Genomic DNA, 22,452 nt, shown 5'->3' with positions numbered 1-22,452 from the left:
TTGCCCTCGAGCAGCGCCGGTGCCACCTCCGAGCCGCGCACCGGCCGCTGTCGATCGCTCGCCCCCGGCCGCGCTCACCCCTCCTCCGTGGCGTTGATCAGGTCGCAGATGTGCATGAACTGCCCCCACTCCTCGGTCTGCAGCGATCCGAGCGTCGCCCGCTCTGAAAGGCTCAAGGGGAGCCGCCGATTCAGACCGGCCGGGCGGGGAAGAGGGGGCGGCCCCGGCTCCCCTCGAGGGCGGGACGGGGCGCGGAGGCCCCGCCAGGTACTCACCGACCAGGACTGCCCACGGAGCGGGTGCCGAACGGGTCCCTTCGGAGCCTCCCGAAAGCATGGCCGCTGCCCGGCAGCGTCTCGGGGCTCCTGCGGGGCTGACAGCCCCGTCCCGTCCCGTCCCCATCCGCCGGATCCGGCCGCTTCTCCCCTCCCCTCCCGCCCCGCCGTCTCTTCACCTCCTGGCACGGGGCAGGGAAGGGGGGGGGGGGGGGGGGGGCGCCGCCTCCAAGGTACGCGCCGGGCCCTCGTCCCGGATCGGCGGGCGGGACGAGCGGGGGCCGCACTGCCCCGGGGGGCTGGACCCACCGGGTCCCGGGGCTGGGCTCTCTTCACTGGGACAGGGCTCACCCCGAGGAATGGGCTCTCTGCACTGGAACAAGGACATTCCCACCACCCGGAAGGCTGGCTCCCCCAACCCGGGAACAGGGCTCACCCCCGCGAGGCTGGGCTCCCACCACCGGGACAGGGTTTAGCCCCGGGGATGAGCTCCGACCCGAGACAAGGCTCAGCCCTCCGAGGAAGGGCTCCCACCTGGGCTCCCCCCGGGACAGGACTGACCCCGGGGCTGGGGTCTCTCCCCCAGCACAGGGCTCACTCCGGGACAAGGCTCCCCCGGGCTCGGCGCTAACGCGGAGCCGCACGGACGGGCAGCCCCGCACCCCCGGCCCGGACCCAAATCATCACCTGACCCGCCCGGGTCACACGGCCAGGTCCTTTCTGTCCTGTCCCGTGGTCGGGATTGAACGTGTGAGCCCCCCTCAGCCACCTCCCGAAGGGGACTTTGTGGCTGAATTCACGACAAAATTGGCGTTTCAGGAGGCAAAGCTCAGAAACTCCCTCGCAGCCCCTCCTGCTGCGCGACACTGCACCACTGCATGTACAGACACACCCCAACCTCAGCATCCACCGCCACGGAACCACCCCCCTGCTCCCGCAGCCTGCAAGCAGGTTCTCTCAAACCCCGCGTTCTTTTCTGATTCACAGGTTTAACAGGAGCAGAAGCACAGATCTCAAAGAAACAGGGAGGAAACCCCCAACAGTGCATGCAAGTTACATTCATAAAATCTAACTTTCTTTATGCAGAAACCACTAACGCGTTCCTCTCTCCACATACGTATTTCCACACGTGGGACTTTCTCGCTACAATTACTATCAATGACTTCCACTGCCACTTCATCACAAGCCTGACTGTACCTCAGACCTGCACAATACTTGGGAACAAACGTAGCACGAATGAAAATTAAAACCTCAGTTGTAATTTTGGTGGACAGAGAGTTGTAATTATTTCAGTATCAAACACACACAGAATTGCATTAACTAGCATTTGAGTACAGCTTAATCAGTCTTACAGTCAGGACATGATACAAGCAAATAAATTATTTGCCTGACATTAGAATTTAATGAATTAACAAAGCTCTATTTGCACTGATTATGAGAGGTTTCCCTAGGATGAACTCACTTTCTTTTGTGGGTTGTACAACTCCGTGGCCCCATCTGCTGGATGGCTTTAACAGAAAGGCTGGAGAAAAATGTGGGGTTTTTTGTGTACCTACAAGTATATCTATGAAAAAAAAGTTATTATGACAACTATTTGGCAAATTGATTGTACACCATGAATGTAGGAGCAGTCTTTTTCTAACTCGTTCTATAATAAATGGGTGTTCAGCTCAGGGAGGCTCCATTTGAGACAGTTCTAATGAACACATCTCAGTTTTCCTTCTCTCAGTCTTGTCATTTGGATATAAGCCAGACATCAGCTGTCAGAACAGGAGTTTGCTTACTTATTCTTGTTCACAGAATTTTGACAGACATCCTCTCAACGTAAATGTTTTATCCATTTGCTCTTTAACATTGATACTGAAATAAGGGCCTGTTTAAATTAGCCCTTGTTAAACCTGCAGTGTGAGTCAGATCTTGTTCCAAAGAGCATATTTTATTGAGCTACTCTGGGAAAAAAAAAATCCGATGAAGCCTTTTTTTCACTGGAATTTACTGATTAAAGTCACTAATTGAAAGCAGCTATTGGTCTAGATCTGTGAACTCTTAGAGGGCTTCAGGTTCTGCTTGAAACAAGCCTGCCTGGCTCTTCAGCCTGTTCCTGGCTGGAGTCCTTGGTATTCATGAACTGGTGGTCAGAGTCCCAGGAGAGTCCTACTGTGCTCCTTGAAATTTTACTATTATTGCAGATGCAATATTATACTTAATTATTACTATTAAGGGACATTTTCTGTCTTTTGCAAGCACGTGGAGTATGTTATAAAAAGAAAGAAGGAAGAGGCTAAATAATTTCTCTTTGCAAAGTGTTTTGAAACAAGAGTGTTGAGTGACATAGCTGATGTCTGCCTTGGCTCAGCTAACATGTATTATACCAACACAAGCAGGCTTGTCAATGTAATTTCATTTGCACCAGAGATTTTGATGTTGTTGCTATGTCAACTACAAATATAAGTAATTGCTATAGCTATGCAGAAGTTTTTTCAGTCTAGTTTGGCTGGTTTAAAGTTCAGTTATATATAATTATTTTAGTTTCTAAAAAAGTCACACCTTTACCTTATGTAGTCCTCAGTCCTCTTTTCAAAGAATCACATGCACACAGAGCACATGGAGTGAAATACTTAAACAAACTCTCATATTCATAATTTGATTTATGTTATTGACCTGTACCTGCTTTTGTTTGTTATATGAAAATGATAAACCATGGTGATGATTTTTGATTTAGTTCAAAACTGAGAGAGATTCTTAAAAGATCATTATTCATCAGAGATTAGGTGAGGAGTTCCAAAGTACTCCCTCCTTCATCTCCTCAGGGCAGAATTTACTCTCACAAACTTCACCAGAAGTCTATTTTAGTGTGATTCTTCCTTGTTATCCAGTACAAGAGAGATACAGTCGAGAGGATTCTCGCTCTACCTCATTAGAGCAGATGCCAGTTATGCTCTTTGCTGGTAGCTCAGCTTGAACAAACAGCTCGAGGGTTAAATCAAATCCCTTCTGCAGCATCTCCATTAACTCATTGCCTCCAGATAACAGCAAACCTAATGAGGAGCTATTTGGGCAGATTAAATTGATGTTTGGGATGCAGTCTCCCTAAGAATACAGAGCTGTCCCCAAATATCTATTTAGGTAATTACTATTTTATGAAGTAAAAAAATAAATATATATATAATCCAAACTCTGTTATGTTAGCAGCACATTTAATTTGCCTCTGCAGAAAAGGGAACAAATCTGGCAGTGCCACAGGGAGGTGGTAGAGGCCTGCAGAGGGCAAGCTTGGTCAAGGAATCTCCTCATTTTTCATGCAGCAGCTACTCGAAGTTAAGGGTGGTTTAGGAAAAGGCAATTCCTTATCAGCCATAGTGGGTTTTCTCATACACACACTGTGGTTCAGATGCAGCTCTTTAGCATTACAATGCTTTCTTGTAATTTGAAATAATTTTTAAAAAAATCTTTGTAAATGCAATGTCAAGCTCTCAAAAGGTAGGAGAGGGTCAGAGAAGTGGCATTTTTGTGGATGTCTCTGTACATTGGAGACTACTTAGAGAAGTTTATTTTGTAGGACATCCTCTGTGAATTTGGACAGCTGTAAAACACACTTGTCCAATTAAAGCAGGAATGCCTTCTGAGTTACATGACACTGGTACACAGCAGGACATTCAGCTTGCATTTGGTACACATCCCTGTGTGCTACCAGTTTATTTTAATTTTGTTTTCAAATCATTGAAGTTCATGATAACAATCTCTCATACCTCGCTTTGAGCTGCAATATAAATTTCTTTGCCTTCAGTCAATAAGCTTGAAAAAATCTGTGATATTAACTGGTACACTTTTTAACATTAAAAGATTACTTGTTGAGTGATGAGATCTCCAGATTAATGGTTTCATCTGTAAGTGGCTGGAATGCATAGAACTACAAACATTTTTGTCTGCTGCTTAAAAAGAAACAAACAAAACCCAATAAACCAACCTCCAAATCCTTCTGTCTCAGGTAGGTGATATAAGAACATAAGCTGCAGGAATCAACCTGCATCAAACCTGAAGCAAGCTGGTATTTTCAGCACCAGGAACAATCTTGATTAGTTGGACACCACTGCAATTATCAGTGTAGAAATCAATCCTGGAAGGAACTCAAATCCCCAATCTTTGCACATCAGCTGCAGGTATGGCCTTTGCCAAGAAGGTCATTTTTTCTCCTCGTGACACTCCCACTTGAAGAGCAAAGCAGCTTTCAGCAAGAGCTGAGTTCAGCACTGTTTCTCCTCATTTTCTTACTGTTTGGACAATGGCAATAGCTAAAACCAGATCCTTTCAAAATACACATTTAAAGAACACAATTTTCAGGCACTGCATCCTAATTAAATGATTTCAGCAATAATTGATTGCCCACAAATAGACCTACTGGCTACTGCACCAAATATCCCAAAGCCTCATGGACTGGCAGGAACTTGTCACCCACAGAGCCCTGGTTCAAATCCAAGCCCTCTCCAAGCCATGTAGTGCCATGCTGCTCACATGGCTCTCTCCTGTCCTAATTAACCAGGAGCCTCAGCTGAGCTCTCTGCTGGATTTTAATTACAGCGTTATTAATTCATGGGGAAAAAAAATTGACAGATGTTTCAGGTTGGTTGTAGCAAATTAAAAGGCAGGTGCTTGGCAGAAAAGCTCAGAAATGATGAAACAAATGACTCGTGGAGGTTTAGCTGTTTTACAGTGAGCAGGGTATGTGGTACCAGTTCCTACACTGGAGTGCAGGGTGATTTCTCAGCCTAAAAATAACAATAGCAACAGATTTTGCTCTGTCTGGCTTTTAAGGAAGCTTATAAACCTGTGTTCATTTTACTCCTCTTTCCTCTAAACAGAAAAAAGCCTTTTTTTAGGTTGTTAGTTTAGATAAATTGTGTGATGCAGAGGTAAACAATAGAAGTAGTTGGTTACTCTGCAGTGATTGCTACTCAAACTGAGCATATATAATGAAGTAAAAGACTAATTTTTAACTCTTAGATAACCAATGTTGTCATAATTTCGCTAATAATTTCAATCACCTGACAAAGCAGCTCAGGAAAATGCTTGAATCAAATAAATGCATTACAGCAAACACAGGCAGGGTTTGAAAAGCTACCAAGGTCAGGATTTTAAGGAAAACAAGAAGCCAGTGCCATGACTTTGAGCTCTCCATCAATTATGCTGTTGCACAGGAATCTTTATCTGAAGTCTCAGTGAGTCTCATCTGTTGTGATGACACACAGTCCAATGTGCTGAAAAAACACTCTTTCAGTAGACAACTTGGTTATTAAAAAGTTGTTTGGATACAGGTTCTGTCTCTGTTTTGGTGATTCTCTTCCAGGGAAGGAAATGTTACAGAGTTTGTGTGCTTTGTTTGTTTTGGCTTGTTTTTTTTTTAAAATGGAATGTACATATGCAATATATGGTATAATTCCCCTCAAAATGAGCCACTTTGTATTGTTTTCATGTGTTAGTATCATATAAAAAACAAAGTGCTAGGATTTCCCTAATGTTTTTGGTTTTTTTTCTTTAACAAGATGATAGTTTAAATGATGCTTCTTGTCCAAGTGTATCCAAAAATTATTCAAAGACAAAAAAATCATTAGATTTCATTTTGAGAATGCAGAATCAGATACACTGACAATTTCAGAACTAGAATTTTGGACAGTTTTGGTTTTGATAAATCAGTACTTGCTTACCAGAGGCGTCTTTCTGGAAAAAATCCCCCCCACTTGTAGGTTTATCACACATTAATTGCCTCAGAGCTGGGAAGTTAAAAACCCAACCCAAAACCTCTTTCCACTAGTGGAGACAAAGTTATGGGGACCTGCCAAAAGACCCCATTTCAAAGGCAGTGGTTTTCCTACTGTTGGAGTGCAGGATGTAGAGAAAAATTTGGCAACTTGTTAAATGGAAAGAATCAGCTATATATCTAGAATAAACAAATGCAGATTTTAATGCTGTAACTCAATGAAAGATGAAGAACATCTTTCCCTGTTTCTTAGGGAACAAATATTCATCCATTTTCTTAATCTGGAAACAGAAACAAAGTCTGCTGGTGCTTGGACTGAGCCTTCTCCTAAGCAGAAAGTATTTATTCAGATTTCTTTCACTTCCACCACACTTGGACGTGGTCAGTGAGTGCTGTCAGTGCACGTGGCTCTGACCTGTGGGGCTTCTGCACAGCTGGTGCTCACAGATTAATAATTGTGGCCTAAATGGAGATTTATGGCACTGTCACCTCTGGGCCATCCTGAGCCTCCAGTATGTGGAGCAGGGGAACACACACATTTCTCACAGAGTTCAGGCTCTTACTTTGCATTGCAGGTCATTGGGTTTTGCAGGATGAACATAAAGAGAATGAGTTGTACAGAGCCTTGTCATGGAGCCTGAGCTCACTGACATTAAGTTCAATAAGGAAAGAAATTGCAGAAGGTACAACCCCTGTATCAGCATTAAGCAGAGTGAAATTATTGCTGGTTACTCCTCTGAAACTTAAGGTCAAAATCTCTGAATCTCTGTTCAGAACAGCTGTAAACTTCAAAACCTACTCACTGCTTTGGCTGCATCTCCACGCTGCTGTTTTTGGCAAACATTTCTGTGCAGCACATTTTACCCAGGGAGCTGGAGCACTGGCATTCACGAGACCATGCAGCTACAAGTAACTTAATGTTGTGTGAAACAATCACCATGATGTCTAAAAGGTACAGTTCACACACTGCAGGAATCCCTCTGGCATTTCCAAAAGTAGAGAACAGTTTTGGATGCACAGGCAGCACAAGTCCTGTAGGCAAACTAGAAATTCCTGCTTGGCTGTACTTGAGTTTTCACCACAAGTAACGATGCACCAATGTCAGCAATGGAGGGATTTTTTAACTGAAATATTTAGTGCAGAAGAGTATCAAAATTATCTGATCTGTTTGTTGTCAAGACAGCTGTGAGGAAGAGCCTCCAAGAATTGCTTTTTCCACCATGATCAATATGTCAGAGGTCTTCCCATACTAGACTCTTACACCAAGTCTGTTGCTCCTTCCTAGTGTGGTCAGTTCTGAAAATAAGCAAGAGATTTCTTCCATCTTTTTTACTAATTCAAGACACATAGTTTTCCTTGCAATGACATTTATGTGCACTCCCTACTTCTGACCTTGTGAGCAGAAAGACTCCTAAACTTTACATATAGCTGTGCCCAAAAAGAAAGGTGAAATGCAGAGCTGAACTACACTTTTGGCCTCTCAGCTTAGGAGAATCAGAATCCTTTCTGATTACAGAATCGTTCCCTAAAATGTTTTCCATCCACTTATTCCTGGAACTATGTCCACAATAACAATTTCCTCCATCGCGAATTGAAACACAAAGCTACACAAAAGGCACAGGCATCACTGCTCACTTGACCACTTGCTTGCAGAGCAGCTACACTCAGTATTTGCATCACTGCTGTGAAAGTGCCTATTCTGCAGTCTTGTGTGCAGGGCAGACCTTTAGAGCCTGGCACATTTCCACCCAACAGCCCCCCAGACAGCTCTACCTGCACGGATCAGAGGTCAGACTATTACCTCTGAAGAGCTCAAACATTCCCACCATACCCCCTTGTAATGCACCCTGGTGTTCAAGCTCTCAGCAATTATAAATGACAGTATCCATCAATTTTAGCTGCTTATATGTTCCCCATTGCTACAGTAACCGAATGCTTTGTACTCCTTAATCCATATTGAGGTTCTGAACCAATTATAGAAAGATTTAATGTTAAGAGTTGTTAATTTGAGTTGTTAATTTGTCCGAAGTCCCTCTTTTGATGCCCAGTTCCAGAAATCTGAGGTTTGAAACATGCTCTCAGCTGTGGAAACTGGAAAATTTTCCTTCCATGCCTGCCCACAAAGTCTTTTGTCACGACTGAATAGGCCCCTCATTCCCACCTACCTTCAGAAGCAGTAAGAAACTGGGGACTTTGCTGTTGATGTCAGCAGCACCAGAGGATTGTCATTGGAAATATGGAGGGTTATGCCTTCTTTCATAGAATTGTTGCCCTAAAGCACATAGAAATTACATGAGAATGCTGAGTGTGCCTCCTTAGTGTGTGGCCACTGTGTTTTTAATTCTGCATTCCATCTATTGAACCTTGCTCTCCTGCTCATCATGTAGGAAGTGTGAGCATTGTCAGGATTCAAACTTTGTACGATGACTGTAAACCCTTATTTTTATCTAGATATAAGGAATTTGGCCAAAGTTACACAAGAGATCTGTGGGAAATTAGGGAATTGAGCCTAAGCCTCTTATATCTTAGAGCAGCAGCCTGACTGCTGCTTTCAGAAGAGCTTCACTACATTACACCAGCTAAGTGTCTGGCTCAATCACTATTCTGTGGATTACTAGAGGGCAGATTAACTGGAGTCTATTGAATTTTTAAAACATAAAATAAATACCTGCTATAAGCTCTTAGCAGGTTTCTCCTAGCAAGGTTTGAGGGATTTCCACTGTCTTAATTCTGCACCTCTGTATGTGCACAAAAATTGATAGTGCATAAACCTACCTGGTAAGTAAAGCAAAGCCTCATAATTTTGTTTAAGGTTAATGAAAGGCAATGTCAACCCTGACATCCCAGATAAATGATGTTTTCCATTGCTGTACACAAATGGACTGGAATATGGTTAGCACTGAGTCTGCTAGGCAAGAATAACCTCAGCTCCTTTCAATTTGGAATTCTCTAACCACCCATGGACAATAAGATGTTGTGCACTTACCATCAATTTTCTGACTTCGTGGGGAACAGAGGCTGAGAGCAAGACAGATCCTCACATGCACTGCCTTGTTACTTATAATTTCTTTACTGAGAGTTCGTGCTTCCCCTCAGCTGAGACAAATCCGTTTTCAGCTGCATCTGATAAAGCAACACCCACAGCTCAAGGTCACCAGCTGCAAATTGGCCTTGCTTTTAACTGGTCTCACTTGAATGGTAATAAGCTTCAAGTGCTGCTTAGTCTTAGCTTTGATTCGGTTAACAGTGCACCATCATCTTGTGAACTGGGCACTTGAGCTGCAGTTACACTCTTATCATTCCAGTTGCTCAAATCAATTGAGAAAATATGCAATATTGTGCAATATTACCAGCGGACTTTTGAATACAGATGTGTTTACCCAAACACCAGTAAGGTGATCACTGGTTTCTCAGTGTTTCACTTCAGTTCTAGTTCTTCAGTAAATCCTGTGCCAATGGAATACAGATATAATAAAGGAAATTAATTCTCCTGCCATAACTTGAAAGAGCAGCACAATGGTGATAGGTGCAGTGGCACGGAGGCAGCTCACAGCATGCTGGAAGGCTGCAGTCCTGAGACTGCTCCATGGAAGACAAAAACCAGTAATCTTTCCATTGCTCTTCTTTCAGTCCTTTTACTCTTGAGGCCTAAAGCCAAGCCCAGTAAAATATGGCTAATTAAACCTCTGATCTTTAACCACTGGTGTGGCCTTCACACACAACACCACACAGTAAAGCTGCTACAAGTAACATCCTGATCACCTGCTTGTACTCATTAACACCTGTTAGAGGGAGTTGGTTTCAAAGCCCCTCTGTTTAACAGGGAACAAGACCTTTAAATCTGCATACAAAACAGTATTTAAAAACCCAGCTCAATTGCAGAGTGAAAGAGCCAAACCCTATGAGAAACAGTAATGACCTTTCTGGTACACAGTTTGCTTTGCCCAGGGATATTTAACTTCTTGATTCAGTCAGTCAGTCAGTTTGGACAACTCAGTTTGCCAAGCCCTTTGTAATTTCCCTCCTTCTTATGAACACAGTTAATATTTAGCTATCAATCGAGTCAATCTTTATTCCCCTGTAATTTTTTTTCAGTTCTTTCTATATTTCTAAAGCCTGATTATAAATATACACTCCACAGAATGACTGATTTTATATTTTTAGCTAGAAAATCTTAGTGCTTAGCCCAAAAGGAAACATATCAGGGGTTTCATTTTAATTAAAACCATGATATTTCCCAACAAACTTCTATAAATAAACAGTCATTCGTTACTCTCTACATGTTCCCAAATAAAAATGTTTTGTTTAATGTGTGTCTTATGTAAAAAGTATTATTTCTAGTCAATACATGCTTCTATAGCTGTGGGAAGCACTGCTGCACCTCATAGGAGTTACAGTTCAGACACTCACAAGTTCCTGCTCTGAGGATGGAAGTGTCTTTGGATTATCCTTAGAAATCACAGCTTTCCCTCAGGATGAAGCATCACATGAAAACATGGGATATCCAAGAGCTTGATAACATGGAAAACTCTTCAAACTTTCAGCATTACCAGTGCTTTTCCAAATATTTCTCTACATACCTTATCAAGGTAAGAACAACAGTCACTGACTACTAAAGAGCATTTTAGGCTGATTGGCAAAACGTTAACAAATATAATCCTATTGTGCAGCACCTCCTTCTCTTTGAATGCACAGGGAGTACCTCCACGCATAGACACATCTACCTTCTCATCAGAAATTATATTTAATGCACCAAAATTACTTACCAGGACTTTGTTAAACCAGAGATAGTGCAGTGCAGGTTATGAAACCAGGATAAAGGAGGCAGGACTCTTGGGATCTCCCCTTCTGGCTTGAAAGCTGCTTGCTGTGGTCTCAGGGAAAAAAAATAAGAAAAAAAAATCACTTCTCTATGATGCAATTTACTCATCTGAAATAATGAGATACCTCACAGCAACTCTTCAATAATACTTGTGAAACTATACAGTGATCTCTTGGCCAGAAGTGTTCTAGTGGAGCCCAAATGTCAAAAATTGCTTTCAAATCAGGGAGTGAGCAAAAAGTATATACCAGACTGCCATGGATGGTGCTGTAATTATTTCCACTATGATGCCTCTCTTACAGTTTCATCTCTTTTATGGCCTATTTTGATGAGTTAGCATTGCCTAATACTGGTTTTTTCCCCTCCAAAATTTCACGTGTCCTCCTTTGCCCCGCTCACATCTTTTTTTTTTTTTTCCCCCTCACAAAACTGCTCATGAATCGCTTTGGCAGTCAGAGGGTAAAGTGATAAGCACTTTTAGAAGATGGCTCATGGTTCAGTGGCCATCAGCAAGCGCTGTCAGAGCCCATAACCCTCAGCTGGGAGGTAACAGCAGCTTCACTCACGCCATCATTAACCTGCTGCACGGCCCCTGTGCCAGCTCGGGGAGGGCAGCCAGGCTGGCAGCATTCCTGCCTTGGCAGGCACAGGCCAGGCCACTGGCAGGGAATTTTATTCATGAAGGTGACCACTGGCCGTGAAATTCGAGTACCCAAATAGTGGTGACATCACACACTGAGGAAAACAATCACCTCTTGAGGCAGCTCAGTGGGGAACTGGAAGAGTTGTGGTTGTCCAGATACATCCCCCAGGTCTGCCCCCTCACCCAGACACGAGGTGAGGGCAGCAGACTGAAGGATCACTGCTCCTATAAAATATAAAAACAGGGACAACCATGACTGTCTCTCACTCTCTTCCTACAGCACTGAGAAAACTAACTAGATTGATCTCAGTAGTTTAATATCATGCTTCTGCATTGAAATAGAGCCTCCTAAACACAGAAAAAAGGTCTTGTTATATCATTAGGTGCTTTCCTTAAATATCCATTGTTTTCAAGAGACTTGAAGAACCTTCTTACCCGTTATTGAAACCCACTGAGTTTAGACATCTCCTTAAATGATTCAGTAACTTAGACTGTTAAATGAAAAAAAACCACAAAAAACCTCATTTGTTCTGTTTCTCTGTGCAAGCTGTACATGGTAAAAGAACAACTGCCCCCTACACAGAAATATTAAAAGGAACTAAAATTCTTTTAGGTTGACATAATACTGTATTTGCTTAGAACTTTGTGATGACACCAGCTGCTGCTGCTGACTAGCAGGTCTGCTCCAGGAAGGCACGAATCTGCTGTGCAAAAATAAGTGTGTGCTTACAGTGACATGTCCTTTCACAGATTTCTGCTGGAAGTCAAATCCAGTGGAAGATTCACTTACTGTGCACAGCTGTATTTCAGATCTTGATTACTGTGTGTTTCCTTTGGAATGTTTGCTCTATGCTGGTTACCTGTTTTTATTCCCTGCACAAAGAGCATGAGGCCAGGAAGATGCAGGAGGGGAAAATCCCACAAACCTGAAAGGAGGTGGAGACTGATTCATGTCACCACTTTTTCCCTGTGGCACAGCAAGTAACCTTTTATTTCCAACTCTCATCTGGTACAGACTGAAGAAACAAACCCAGCTTGAGAGGTGTTAGTCCTGTAATTTGGTGCAGTGCTGAAAAATTCTACAGTGAGGAAATTAGTATGAGGATCTCTAAGAAAGAGAACAGAACGGGAGCTGAAGTTGCAAGAGGCTGCAGGGGCAGCAGGGATGGTCTTAGTGACCAGACTGGCAAAAATCCACTTATAGTGGCACATTTAAACTGCACTTAAGAACGTGGGAGCTCTTCCAGCTCTAACCAAGAGATGGACCACAGGGGCAGACACTTGTTTTCCCCTTGGCAGAAGAAAATTTACAGTGCTTATGCTTTACCCCTGGTTTTAGTTCTGCAGAAATACTGAAAGGGCAAGATGAGAGCAACCAGAAGAATTTAGCAACAGAGTTAGTACAGAAAGTTAATGAAAGATCAAACTGTTTCAAGTTTTAAATTTATTTGAAGCGTACTTGAAACACAGATGGAATTTTTATCCAACCTACAATATCCCACAGACACAAGCAAAACCTTCCTGAAAAATTTCAAGATGATTGCACAGGAAAAAAAATAAAAATCTATCCAAGCAGCTGGCCAGAGGGAGAAGAATAAGGTCAGACACATCTCCTGGTTTTGTAACAAAGACTAGAAACATTGCATTTAATTTCAGACCTCCTTGTTTCAATCAACTCTGCTTTTCTTCTGTGCACATCCCTTCCTCTGAGGGCTTTCCTGCTAAGAGTCTGCACCAGCAGCTTGGGTTTAAGTCTGCATCAAGCTGGTTTTTATAGTAGTAAGCACACTTGGAAGCTACAAAGATACAGTGTGTTTCCTGCTGCCCTGCTTATCAGTCACAGCCAACAATTCATAGCTGCTCTTTAAAAAAAGAAAATAATTAAACCAGTACAGGCTTTAAATAGTGCAGGGCTTAAAAAGGAGTGAAGTGATTCTATCTCATGCTTGTGGCACAAAAAGTAGTTGTGAGTCAGGTAAGCTGAAAAATTACTGCATCTCAATTTTTTGAAAATGTTTTAAATGACTTATTGAGACTTTGGCCTTCAGTCTCAGAAAAGTCGAAAGCTGCTCTGGTAAATTATCCACATAAAACAGGATGTGCTGAATTAATTTCATATTAGAACACAAGCGCCATTATTGATGGGGTTACAGACCCTCAGGCTGACCCTTTTACTTGCTCCAAAATCTAATTCAGATTGCCCTGAAATTTAATTTACCACATGGAAGCAATGGATAAAATAAGTATGCCAAATTTGGGATAATGTATTTTAAAGAGGCTGGTATTTCCTCTCCATGGAAAACACACATCAATATATAACACTGAAAAAAATCCACTGCTAACACTGAAACCTAATTTTTGGGGGTATATATTTAGTAACTTACATGGGTTTTCATTAGACCTTAAACCCATTTCACATGGATTCCCAGACCCTGAAGAGCTCTTCTGGAAGGTTTCACCTTCAATTACAATTAGCCAAAAGTAAAAAAACTTGGAACATCAGATTCTTCTACTAATTTCTTTTCTACAAGCAGTGTGTTTTGTGTTGCCGAAGAGAAGATTTAGCTTGCCACTGTAGCAGAATGGCTGTTAAAAATGTTGTTTGTTTTTTTTTTTCCCTGGAAACTGGCACACATTAGACTCCTTTCATATGTTTTGTTGCCTTCTCTGTTAGGATTAACCTTCTGAAATACCCACCTCTCTCAATCCATCAGATGGCTCGCTTTCTATGGCCCAGTTTTCTTTTTTCCTACCATTGATCCAGATTTCAGCTCAGCTTTGCCAAGCACAGCTGCCATTCCCACAAAATACTAATGCCACTTCTGGAGAGAGCTCAAACCCTTCTCTCTGCCCTGGGTCCTCCCTTGCTTGCTTGGCTTTCTTCCTCCCATGCACCTGCTATCTATCCACGTGCACACAGACTTTTAGCTTTACAAGGAAAGCCCAGTCTCAGCGTGGGCAGGGATAATGCCCAAATAATCACTACACAGGACTAGGAACCAGAGGTTTTAGAAGGCAGGGCTGGAATTGGAGCCCGTGGAGTATTAACAATGCAGAACTTGGTACCTGGACTGTGATCTGTTAACAGAGACAGACAGGCAGCTGCAGCAGGAGATGCAGAATGTCTGTGAGATGTACTTTGCTGGAGTTTTCATGATTAAGCCAGCAACCACCTCTGTGCAAACCTTTCTTTGCAGAGATCAGCGGCGCAGTTGATAAAATTTTGTCCAAGGTATTTCTTCTGTAGATAAACCAGAGTGGAAGGCAGGGTTAATTATGTTGCCTTAAGCAACAGACTTTCTCTTTTCAATAACATTTCAGTTGTCCTGGGCTATTAAATACTACTTAGAGCTGCTCTCACACTGATTCTTTGGGAAGTGTTGTTGGAGATGCTTATCTTTGTGCCCTGGCAGCCACATCAATGTTTGCAGACAGGCAGGAGTTGGCCCTTCCAACCTCTGCTTCAGCTTGATGATGATGGCAGAACGTGAATCACCATTAGCCAGGCAATGTGCATATATCCCTCATTAACTCTATTCCTAATTGTCATAAATCCTCCTTAAATTGGCTTTAAAATGCCAGTGCCGTAAACATTCCCTGTTCCTGTTTTGCCTCACGGGAGGATGATGTTTTTCCAGCACCAGGAATTACTATTTAATAACTTGGCTATTTAACCAAGACTAAAGTGAAGGCTTGTAGGGATCATGTGTACATGAATATTATTATAAACAGATCCCTTTCCAGAAACATCCTGAAATTTGCAGAGGACCACTGTGTCAACAGCCACAGCAGAATCATGGAGGGGAATCTTTTCTGGTGCTGCATGTAAGGAAGATTTCATGGCTTGAATGCTCTTTGTAACTTAAAGAAAGGATTATGAGTCCAAGCAGCAGCAGTACCAGGCAATTAATGAAATTACTCTTTTGGGAGGGCTCAGTGTACACTCTTAAATGTGTTGAAAATTAGCCACAACTCCTTAAGGAACCTACTTGGAACAAAAACTAAATTTAAATCCAGAAGTTAATTTAATAATGTGGAATACATCATAAGACTTCTGGTCCACAGGTTCCCTCAACTCATTTGGTTTGGTGTTGTTTTTTTTTTTTTTTTAGTATTTAAAGTTAGCATTTTACCTTGTGCACGTTTATCTCTTTATTACATTTAGTTTCATATTTTCCTCCTCCTAATATTGTTTCCAATGTAATATGTTTAAATATCCTAAATCTCCCTGGGTGATGGCTGATAAAAGAAAAGTGGGCTGTGTACAACACAAAATCTAGTTCAAAGCAGTCAGGCACAGCCCCACATTGCTGGAAGCAGCAGCAGCCCCTCTCACCTGCTGATACCTTGGCTGAGGGAGGCAAGAGTCTTTCTGGGTATCCCTGGGAAGAGCTGCTCTGCAGCAGCTCTAGCTTGAGTAGCATTTACAGCAGAAGAACAGAGACAAACCCAGCCATTTTATTTTGAACTGTCATTTGGAATTTGTGGTGCTTACAGACCTTCTGAAACTGTTCCCCAAGTTCCTGCAATCCTGCAGGAGGATTTAACAAGGAGGGAGCTGTGCTGGTGTCCAAGAACTGTCCTGTCAGCAGAGCACCTTGACAGGTGGGGGTTCTCCTTGTGTATCCATGAAGACTCCCTGCGAAAACCACACAAAACCCTCCCAAACATCCTTAAAGATGGACGTTTTTGTGAAAAGAGATGGAATTCTTGGTGTCCTTTCCTTTTTTCTGTAAGGCTTATAATGACCCAACTACAACAGACTGGCCACTCTCCAGTGCTTCATTAAAAGGAGTCTCTGTGTTTCATTAACATCTGTCAGACATGGTTTATTCCTTTTCTTTTATCCTGCCTCTGGAGAGCACCCTGTGAGACACGGAGTGCTCTGCTGTATTTGCATGGGGTGTGTGTGGTTTTGGGTTTTTTATCTACTGCTCTGTGTTCAGTGAGGAAAAGAGTAATCCAGAGATGCCTGGTGGGTTTTGATAGGGAAGATGGAAAGGTCTGTGGGAATCATTTACTCCTAGTACATTGCTCTGCAGCCTCAGACCAGCAGCCAAAAAAGCTCTGCCTCCTGCACCAAAGAGGTGACAGTGCCTTGCACCAGAGACAGATTTGTATCAGGAGGACAAATTCACTCAGGTGAAATTCTCAGGCCCAGAAGCTCAGGGTATTTTGCAAGTCATAGCAACGTCTTGCAGCAGTAAAATTCAATATTTTTATGATTCCTGGAAAAAGCTGTGTATACTGATGTGACACCATGAAGGTAAATAGCACAGCAGAGCAAAGGCAATTTCAGGTAGAGAATTGGACCCTGTCTAGACTGACATTCTTCACTTGAACAGCAGCATTTTTTTTGTTTCAAATACTACTGACAATGAACTTTGGCTCATCTGTCAAAGAAACAGGAGTTTGAGGAATGAGATTTAGAGAAATTTTTGCCTAACACTGGATGCTCATTCATATGCCAAGGGCCAAACACCCTTCCAAACCAGCTGTGTTTATTAAGAGCTCAATTTGCCAGTTACTGATGTTTATTTTTTAACTTGTATAATGGTGAGTATTGCTTTTATGTAGCATCTCCATTTTACAAAATCAGTGAATGAACTGAAAACGAGAGATTTCTCTCACAGGCCACGAGAACGTGTGAATGGCACATCTTCCTTTGGCTGTGCTGGAAATGGCAGCCCTGTGTTTAGGAAACACCCTGTGCTGACTGAGGAGTGAAAAGAGAAGGACTTCAGAACTGGGAAGTGAGGTTGGAAGGAAATGGGTACAATTAATTGAGTGGTGAGCAGGATAAAATAAGGGCCTGGAAGGATGTACTGCCCACACGTGGCTGTGCTGAGCTCCACTGCTGGCTGGGGAAGGCAGCTCTGCTTGGACTCTGAGTGTGTGCTTTCTCTAAGGGAAGTCATATATATAAATATATATATGACATATATATGAGATATATATATATATATATATACGACTTATGTATATATATATGTATATACACACCACTTATATATATATATATATAAGTCATGTATATATATATATATACACACACACATAGAGAGAGAGCTCCAAACCACTATTGATTTCTATCTTTCCTTTACTAATTTAGGCCTGTGACAGATCCAAGTAGTCTTCCTTTTTTTTCCCATTACCATCTCAAACCCCAGGAAGGCCAGACAGCTGAACAACTGGTAGATAGTGAGTTCTGTACTAGAGGCTGCTTTGCTGTATAAACCAGGGTGAAATGATCTTGCAGTATTTCAGACTATGACCTTTCAAGTAGACAGACCCAATGATTTTCAGTCAATGCTCCCTCTGCTTGATTTAGAAGCCCATTCAGAAGGCAAAAAGGCCAGTTCGTTGTGGCAACTCATTATTCCACTGTGCTGCTACATCCTGATAGATAACAAATCTGACCTTTGCCACAGAAATAGGTTGTTGTGGGCAGTAAAAGTTCACTTTGAGTGACACCATGAATGCTAACTCTCCTGTAGATAAAGGTGGCATGGGGGCAGAGCATGCAATCAATGCTCCAGCTTCAGGAGCTCCCTGAAAACCTGTGTGAGAAAACCTGGGCTGCCTTCCCATTTCAACAGCCAGGCCTTATTTTAGTATCCTGGGAATACCTGTAAGCTCAGAAAAAAACCCACAAGTTGCTTCCTTTTTGCTTAATAAAGTGAGGGTCAATTGAAATAAAAAAAAAAAAAGTGAGCTCCTTCTTGGATCTAAAAGTGCATTGGCCATATTCTTAGTGCCAACATTAAAATTGTGTTCTTAGATTTCTGGCTGCAGCTGATGATGGTGAGCATTTAAAAGAGGAGCTGTAACTGTGGTTAAGTTCAGCCCTGAATATGATGTGCTAATAGGTTTATTAGGAATGCACAAATTATGGCAATGTTCAGTGGTTCCCTATTCAGAAAATTAATTCCAAGCATAAAAATCAATTCTTGCTATTCTTCATCAAATCAATTTTATTCTAATGTTATCTGACTTGGTATAATGAGATATTATTTGCTCTCAGGACTTTTTTTTTTTTTCCCCAGTCGGGCAATTGAACAAAAGCTTGGATAATCCATTTTGCAAAGCTTCATAGATGAAACAATAATATTATCCACTACCTATCAGAGTCCAGAACACATAAGCTCAGGAAAATTGTATCTCTGCTCCTCACGGTGCTGTCTGTGAAATCCAGAGACTTCTACTCCCTGTCTTCCAACAGAAAACAAACAAAGCCCCTGATGAAGCCATTGGTGAAGTGTGACCATAAATTCACTTTCAAGAACTGATGTGGTCTGTCCAACTGAAGAACCCAGTGGCCAGCACTGTCCAAAGACAGCAGTAGAAAAGCTGAGGAGACCTGCAGACCTCTTTCTACCTCACTGAAAGCTTCTTTATCAGTGAATGCTGACATTACTTCAGAAATTATCTAAAAAATCAATATACAAACTCAGCAGCAAATTAAAGATTCTCCCTAAGAGAAAGGTCTTTGGTATTCTGGAAATAATTACTGTTTTTGCTCTTTAAGGCTTGTGTGGTTACTTGAAAGTCTTTTTTACTGCAATTCCACTTCAGCTGATATTTTCACTGACACATGTCAATGGTCTCTATCATTTTATACCAGCTGTTGATCTGGTCAAATCATGTTCTTCTTGCTCCACCATTTAAGCAACTGTTTTATATTTGACTGAGAAATGTGTAGCTTTGTGAACAGCTGAAACACTGAAGTTTGATTCCTAGGAATGTGTGCCTTGAAGTTTGGCTCCTGTAATGGCTAATGAGGGTGGTGCTTGTGTGGCAGTGTTGGCTTGGTGGGAAGCAAGTGCCATCAAAAAGCTAAAATACTTAAACTCCAAAATTACTTTAAAAACTATACCCTTAATGACCACAAGACTCAGGACAGTTTTCCTCCCTGACATAGTGTTGGTTGCTCATTAAGCACTGGTCATTAGAGTAACCTGCAGTCCTGTTACAGTGCTGATAAAAAAACTATTACCTTGGCTTCCTCCCAGAGCAGCTCATTTCAGGGAAGTTCCTCCTACTAGACTTTTTGCTGTGTTCAATCCCTTTTCATCTGCTGACTTGGATCTGCTCTAAGGCCACTATTTTTGGGGGAGGGGAAGGTGAGAAGATGGAATTTTTAGCACTTAGATTTCACTTGCTGGCATCCTGTGTGAACAGACCCACAGACCTCTGGGGAGGATCTTCAGAGGTCTAAGAGTGATTTAGGAACTCAAATCCCCTCAGTGCTCAGCAGGTCTCTGTTCCTAACAGACCCCTGAAAACCCAGACTCACTCTGTCCTGGGACACTTGCCCGAACTCCTCTGTGAACAAAGATATATATTAATTTTGTAGATTAATGCCTTAGTGCCCCTGAGGATCCACTAGAAATGACTGTTAAAAACTAATGCCATCAGCAAGAGGGTCCAGTAGGAAGTGGGCATGTTTGCAGCATTTCTTTCCACACAATAAATCCCCTGCAATGAGACATTTTACTGCCTGAACTGAAGCTGAACAACAGCAAAGACATGAGGTAATCTGGGTACTCCCAAATGCCACTCAAGAGAGTTTAAATGCTGCAGAACAACAGCAACTGTGAGTTCAGTGCCTGATTACAGGAGAATCTTTATTTCCAAAAACCCTTTTATAAATTAACACCAAATTGACTAAGAGGGTGCATAATCTTTTGCTGCTTTTGCTTAGTCCACACCAGAGAAATGAATATATGAAAATAAATGATCTGAGGAATAAAATACACTTGAAATATCATCTCTCTAGCTAGAACCACACACCTAATATAGCTTGGGTTGTGTCTCACCATTCAAAGTTCTACAATTTCAAACCTCCTGTATTTACTTCAAAGAGCTCATCAAGTCCCAGAACTTCTATGTTGCAAAATATTTCTAAACACCTATTTAATTTATGTTGAAACAAAAACACAAACAAAACCCCCAAATGTCCTGGAAAGAGAAGAAATTGGGTACAGAAAACTTGCTGTTTGGTATATCATTTAGTACTTTTGTTCTGTTGCATATTTTATATTGTTTTATACCAAGCTGGTAGCAATGATTCATTATATGAAATTGGAACATTACAGATCCAATCCTGGAGCATTTGTCTTGCTGACAGGGAAGGATCCTTTAGGTCACTGAGCCACTTCTCTGCAACTGAAGGAAACTGCAAAAAAGACACATAAGCCAGAAATATCCCCAGAAGCTTAACTCCATTCAGCTCTGTACCCCTGGATTTATAAACCCCTGACTATCCCACAATAAAATGGAAGCTGTCAGGGGTAAAAAAAAACCTCAAAAGCTAATCTATGCTGTAAATCTATGCTACAAAACAGAGCCCAGAATCACTGACAGTGCACTAGGTCCTGGTGCTGGCACAGACTTTGTAGGGTTCCATAAAGCAAATATTCAAATCAGAAAATGAACTTATAGACAAGACATTCATGGCCAGATGTGTTGTTTTCCCTGCAGGGTCAAGCTCCAGTGACCTCAGTACCCTCCCTGTTGTGTAACACACTGCAAACTTGATAATGTTGCTTCATGTCTCCACGAGTGACACTTTGTCATGTCCATGTAATCTCCAGTGAAGGAAGAACCACACCTTCTGAGTGTGCAGGATTAAGCTACACAATTGATGTGGAGATGGTGGTGATGAGGAAGAGTTATACTAGTTTAAACTGAGTACCATCTAGGAGGAGCAGATGGCCTGGCAGAGATACATTGCTTACCTGGAAGTGCCCTCCCGAGCTCTCAGAGCATCAGCTGCACTTCACCGGTCCAGAAGGTGTCCTGGCACAAAACTCACATCAACTCTATTTATAAAAGCCTCTTTCCTTAGCTGTGTTCTTCTAATGCTTTGTGAAGTGAAAAAAACCCAGCAGAATCTGTGAAATGAACAGAGGGAAGCGCTGACCCAGATCCATCGTCCCACCAACAGTTTAACTGAATTATGTATCCAGCTCCAAAGGCTCTTTCCACACAGGTGTCTAAATGTAAAGAGAATTAGAACACATAACCAGCTTTCAGAGCAATCTGTGTAAGGACTAGTGTAATTAAAATACATTATTATTCATTTGAACTACTTAGAGTGCTCGGAAGATTTGCACAGCTTTTTGCAGAGGCAAAGAGGAGACTTTTGATTTAAATGACCATGAGCCAAGACAGGTGAGTGAGTGTAAAACAGGACAGGGCACAAGGCCCACTCTAAACTCAATGAACTCATCCCAGACCTCATTCAGAATAGCATTCAGTAGTTTGCCAGTGATGTACCATGTGTTTGCTCATTGTAGTTTTTAAATATCTTCTAATACAGGCAAGACTTGTGAAGTGTACACTGATTTTAGAAACTGCTGTTTAATTGCTCAGACTTTGGTGAGTAATCAAAATTTCTGGCTGGCTGGTAAAAAGAGCCAAGGTGTTACCTGGGTTGTCTGTGGACTTGATCACTGAGGGGCAGGTGAGAAGAGCATCAGGAAATCTTGCTTTCCAGGCAGGTGCTTCAAACCAGTAGACTTTGTTTTTTCACCTCTAAGGTTGCCAACCAAGTGCATGTGTAAAGTAGTTACAAACATGTCTGCACTGCAGTCTCTTGGGTTGTCTCTCTGTCTCTCTCTCTCTCTTTCTTTCTCTAAAGCTCTGAAAGAAAAAATGCATTTGGAAGTATTATAAGATTATTAAACATACCTGTCTGGTTAGAAGTGTAATTACATCCCTTTTGATACCTGTCAGCAGCAAAGGGTGTTCAAACAGGCCAGATCATAACACGTGCACCCACAGCCTTACACCTCATGGATTTCTCAACTGCCATTTGAAGGTAATAAAGGAAATCCATGTTTTAATTTTTAATACTTTCAATGCCTGCTCTTACAGCCATTATATATTTTGAGAATGAACAGCTGAATCCATCATCCTGTCTCCAACAGAATCTCCAGAGGCATTTTACCTG

At 42.1% G+C, this 22,452-nt stretch overlaps 1 protein-coding gene across 1 annotated transcript in view; it reads right to left on the bottom strand.

Moving 5' to 3' along the window:
* The window catches only part of TOM1L1 (target of myb1 like 1 membrane trafficking protein), a 33,744-nt gene extending 22,910 nt beyond the window's left edge, over positions 1 to 10,834 (bottom strand). The window contains exons 1-2 of the mRNA XM_018073132.1: positions 10,797 to 10,834; positions 79 to 163 (exon numbers count right to left, since the gene is read on the bottom strand). Of these exons, the coding sequence (XP_017928621.1) occupies positions 79 to 116 (38 nt within the window). The 5' untranslated portion in view covers positions 117 to 163; positions 10,797 to 10,834. The remainder of the gene's footprint in view (positions 1 to 78; positions 164 to 10,796) is intronic.
* Positions 10,835 to 22,452: the final 11,618 nt, after the last annotated feature.

This window comes from Manacus vitellinus, unplaced genomic scaffold (assembly GCF_001715985.3).
Source record: "Manacus vitellinus isolate BGI_N305 unplaced genomic scaffold, ASM171598v3 scaffold_24_pilon, whole genome shotgun sequence".
Lineage (NCBI taxonomy): Eukaryota > Metazoa > Chordata > Aves > Passeriformes > Pipridae > Manacus > Manacus vitellinus.
Note: the sequence above shows the minus strand (reverse complement) of the source record. Positions and strands in the feature narration are given on the sequence as shown.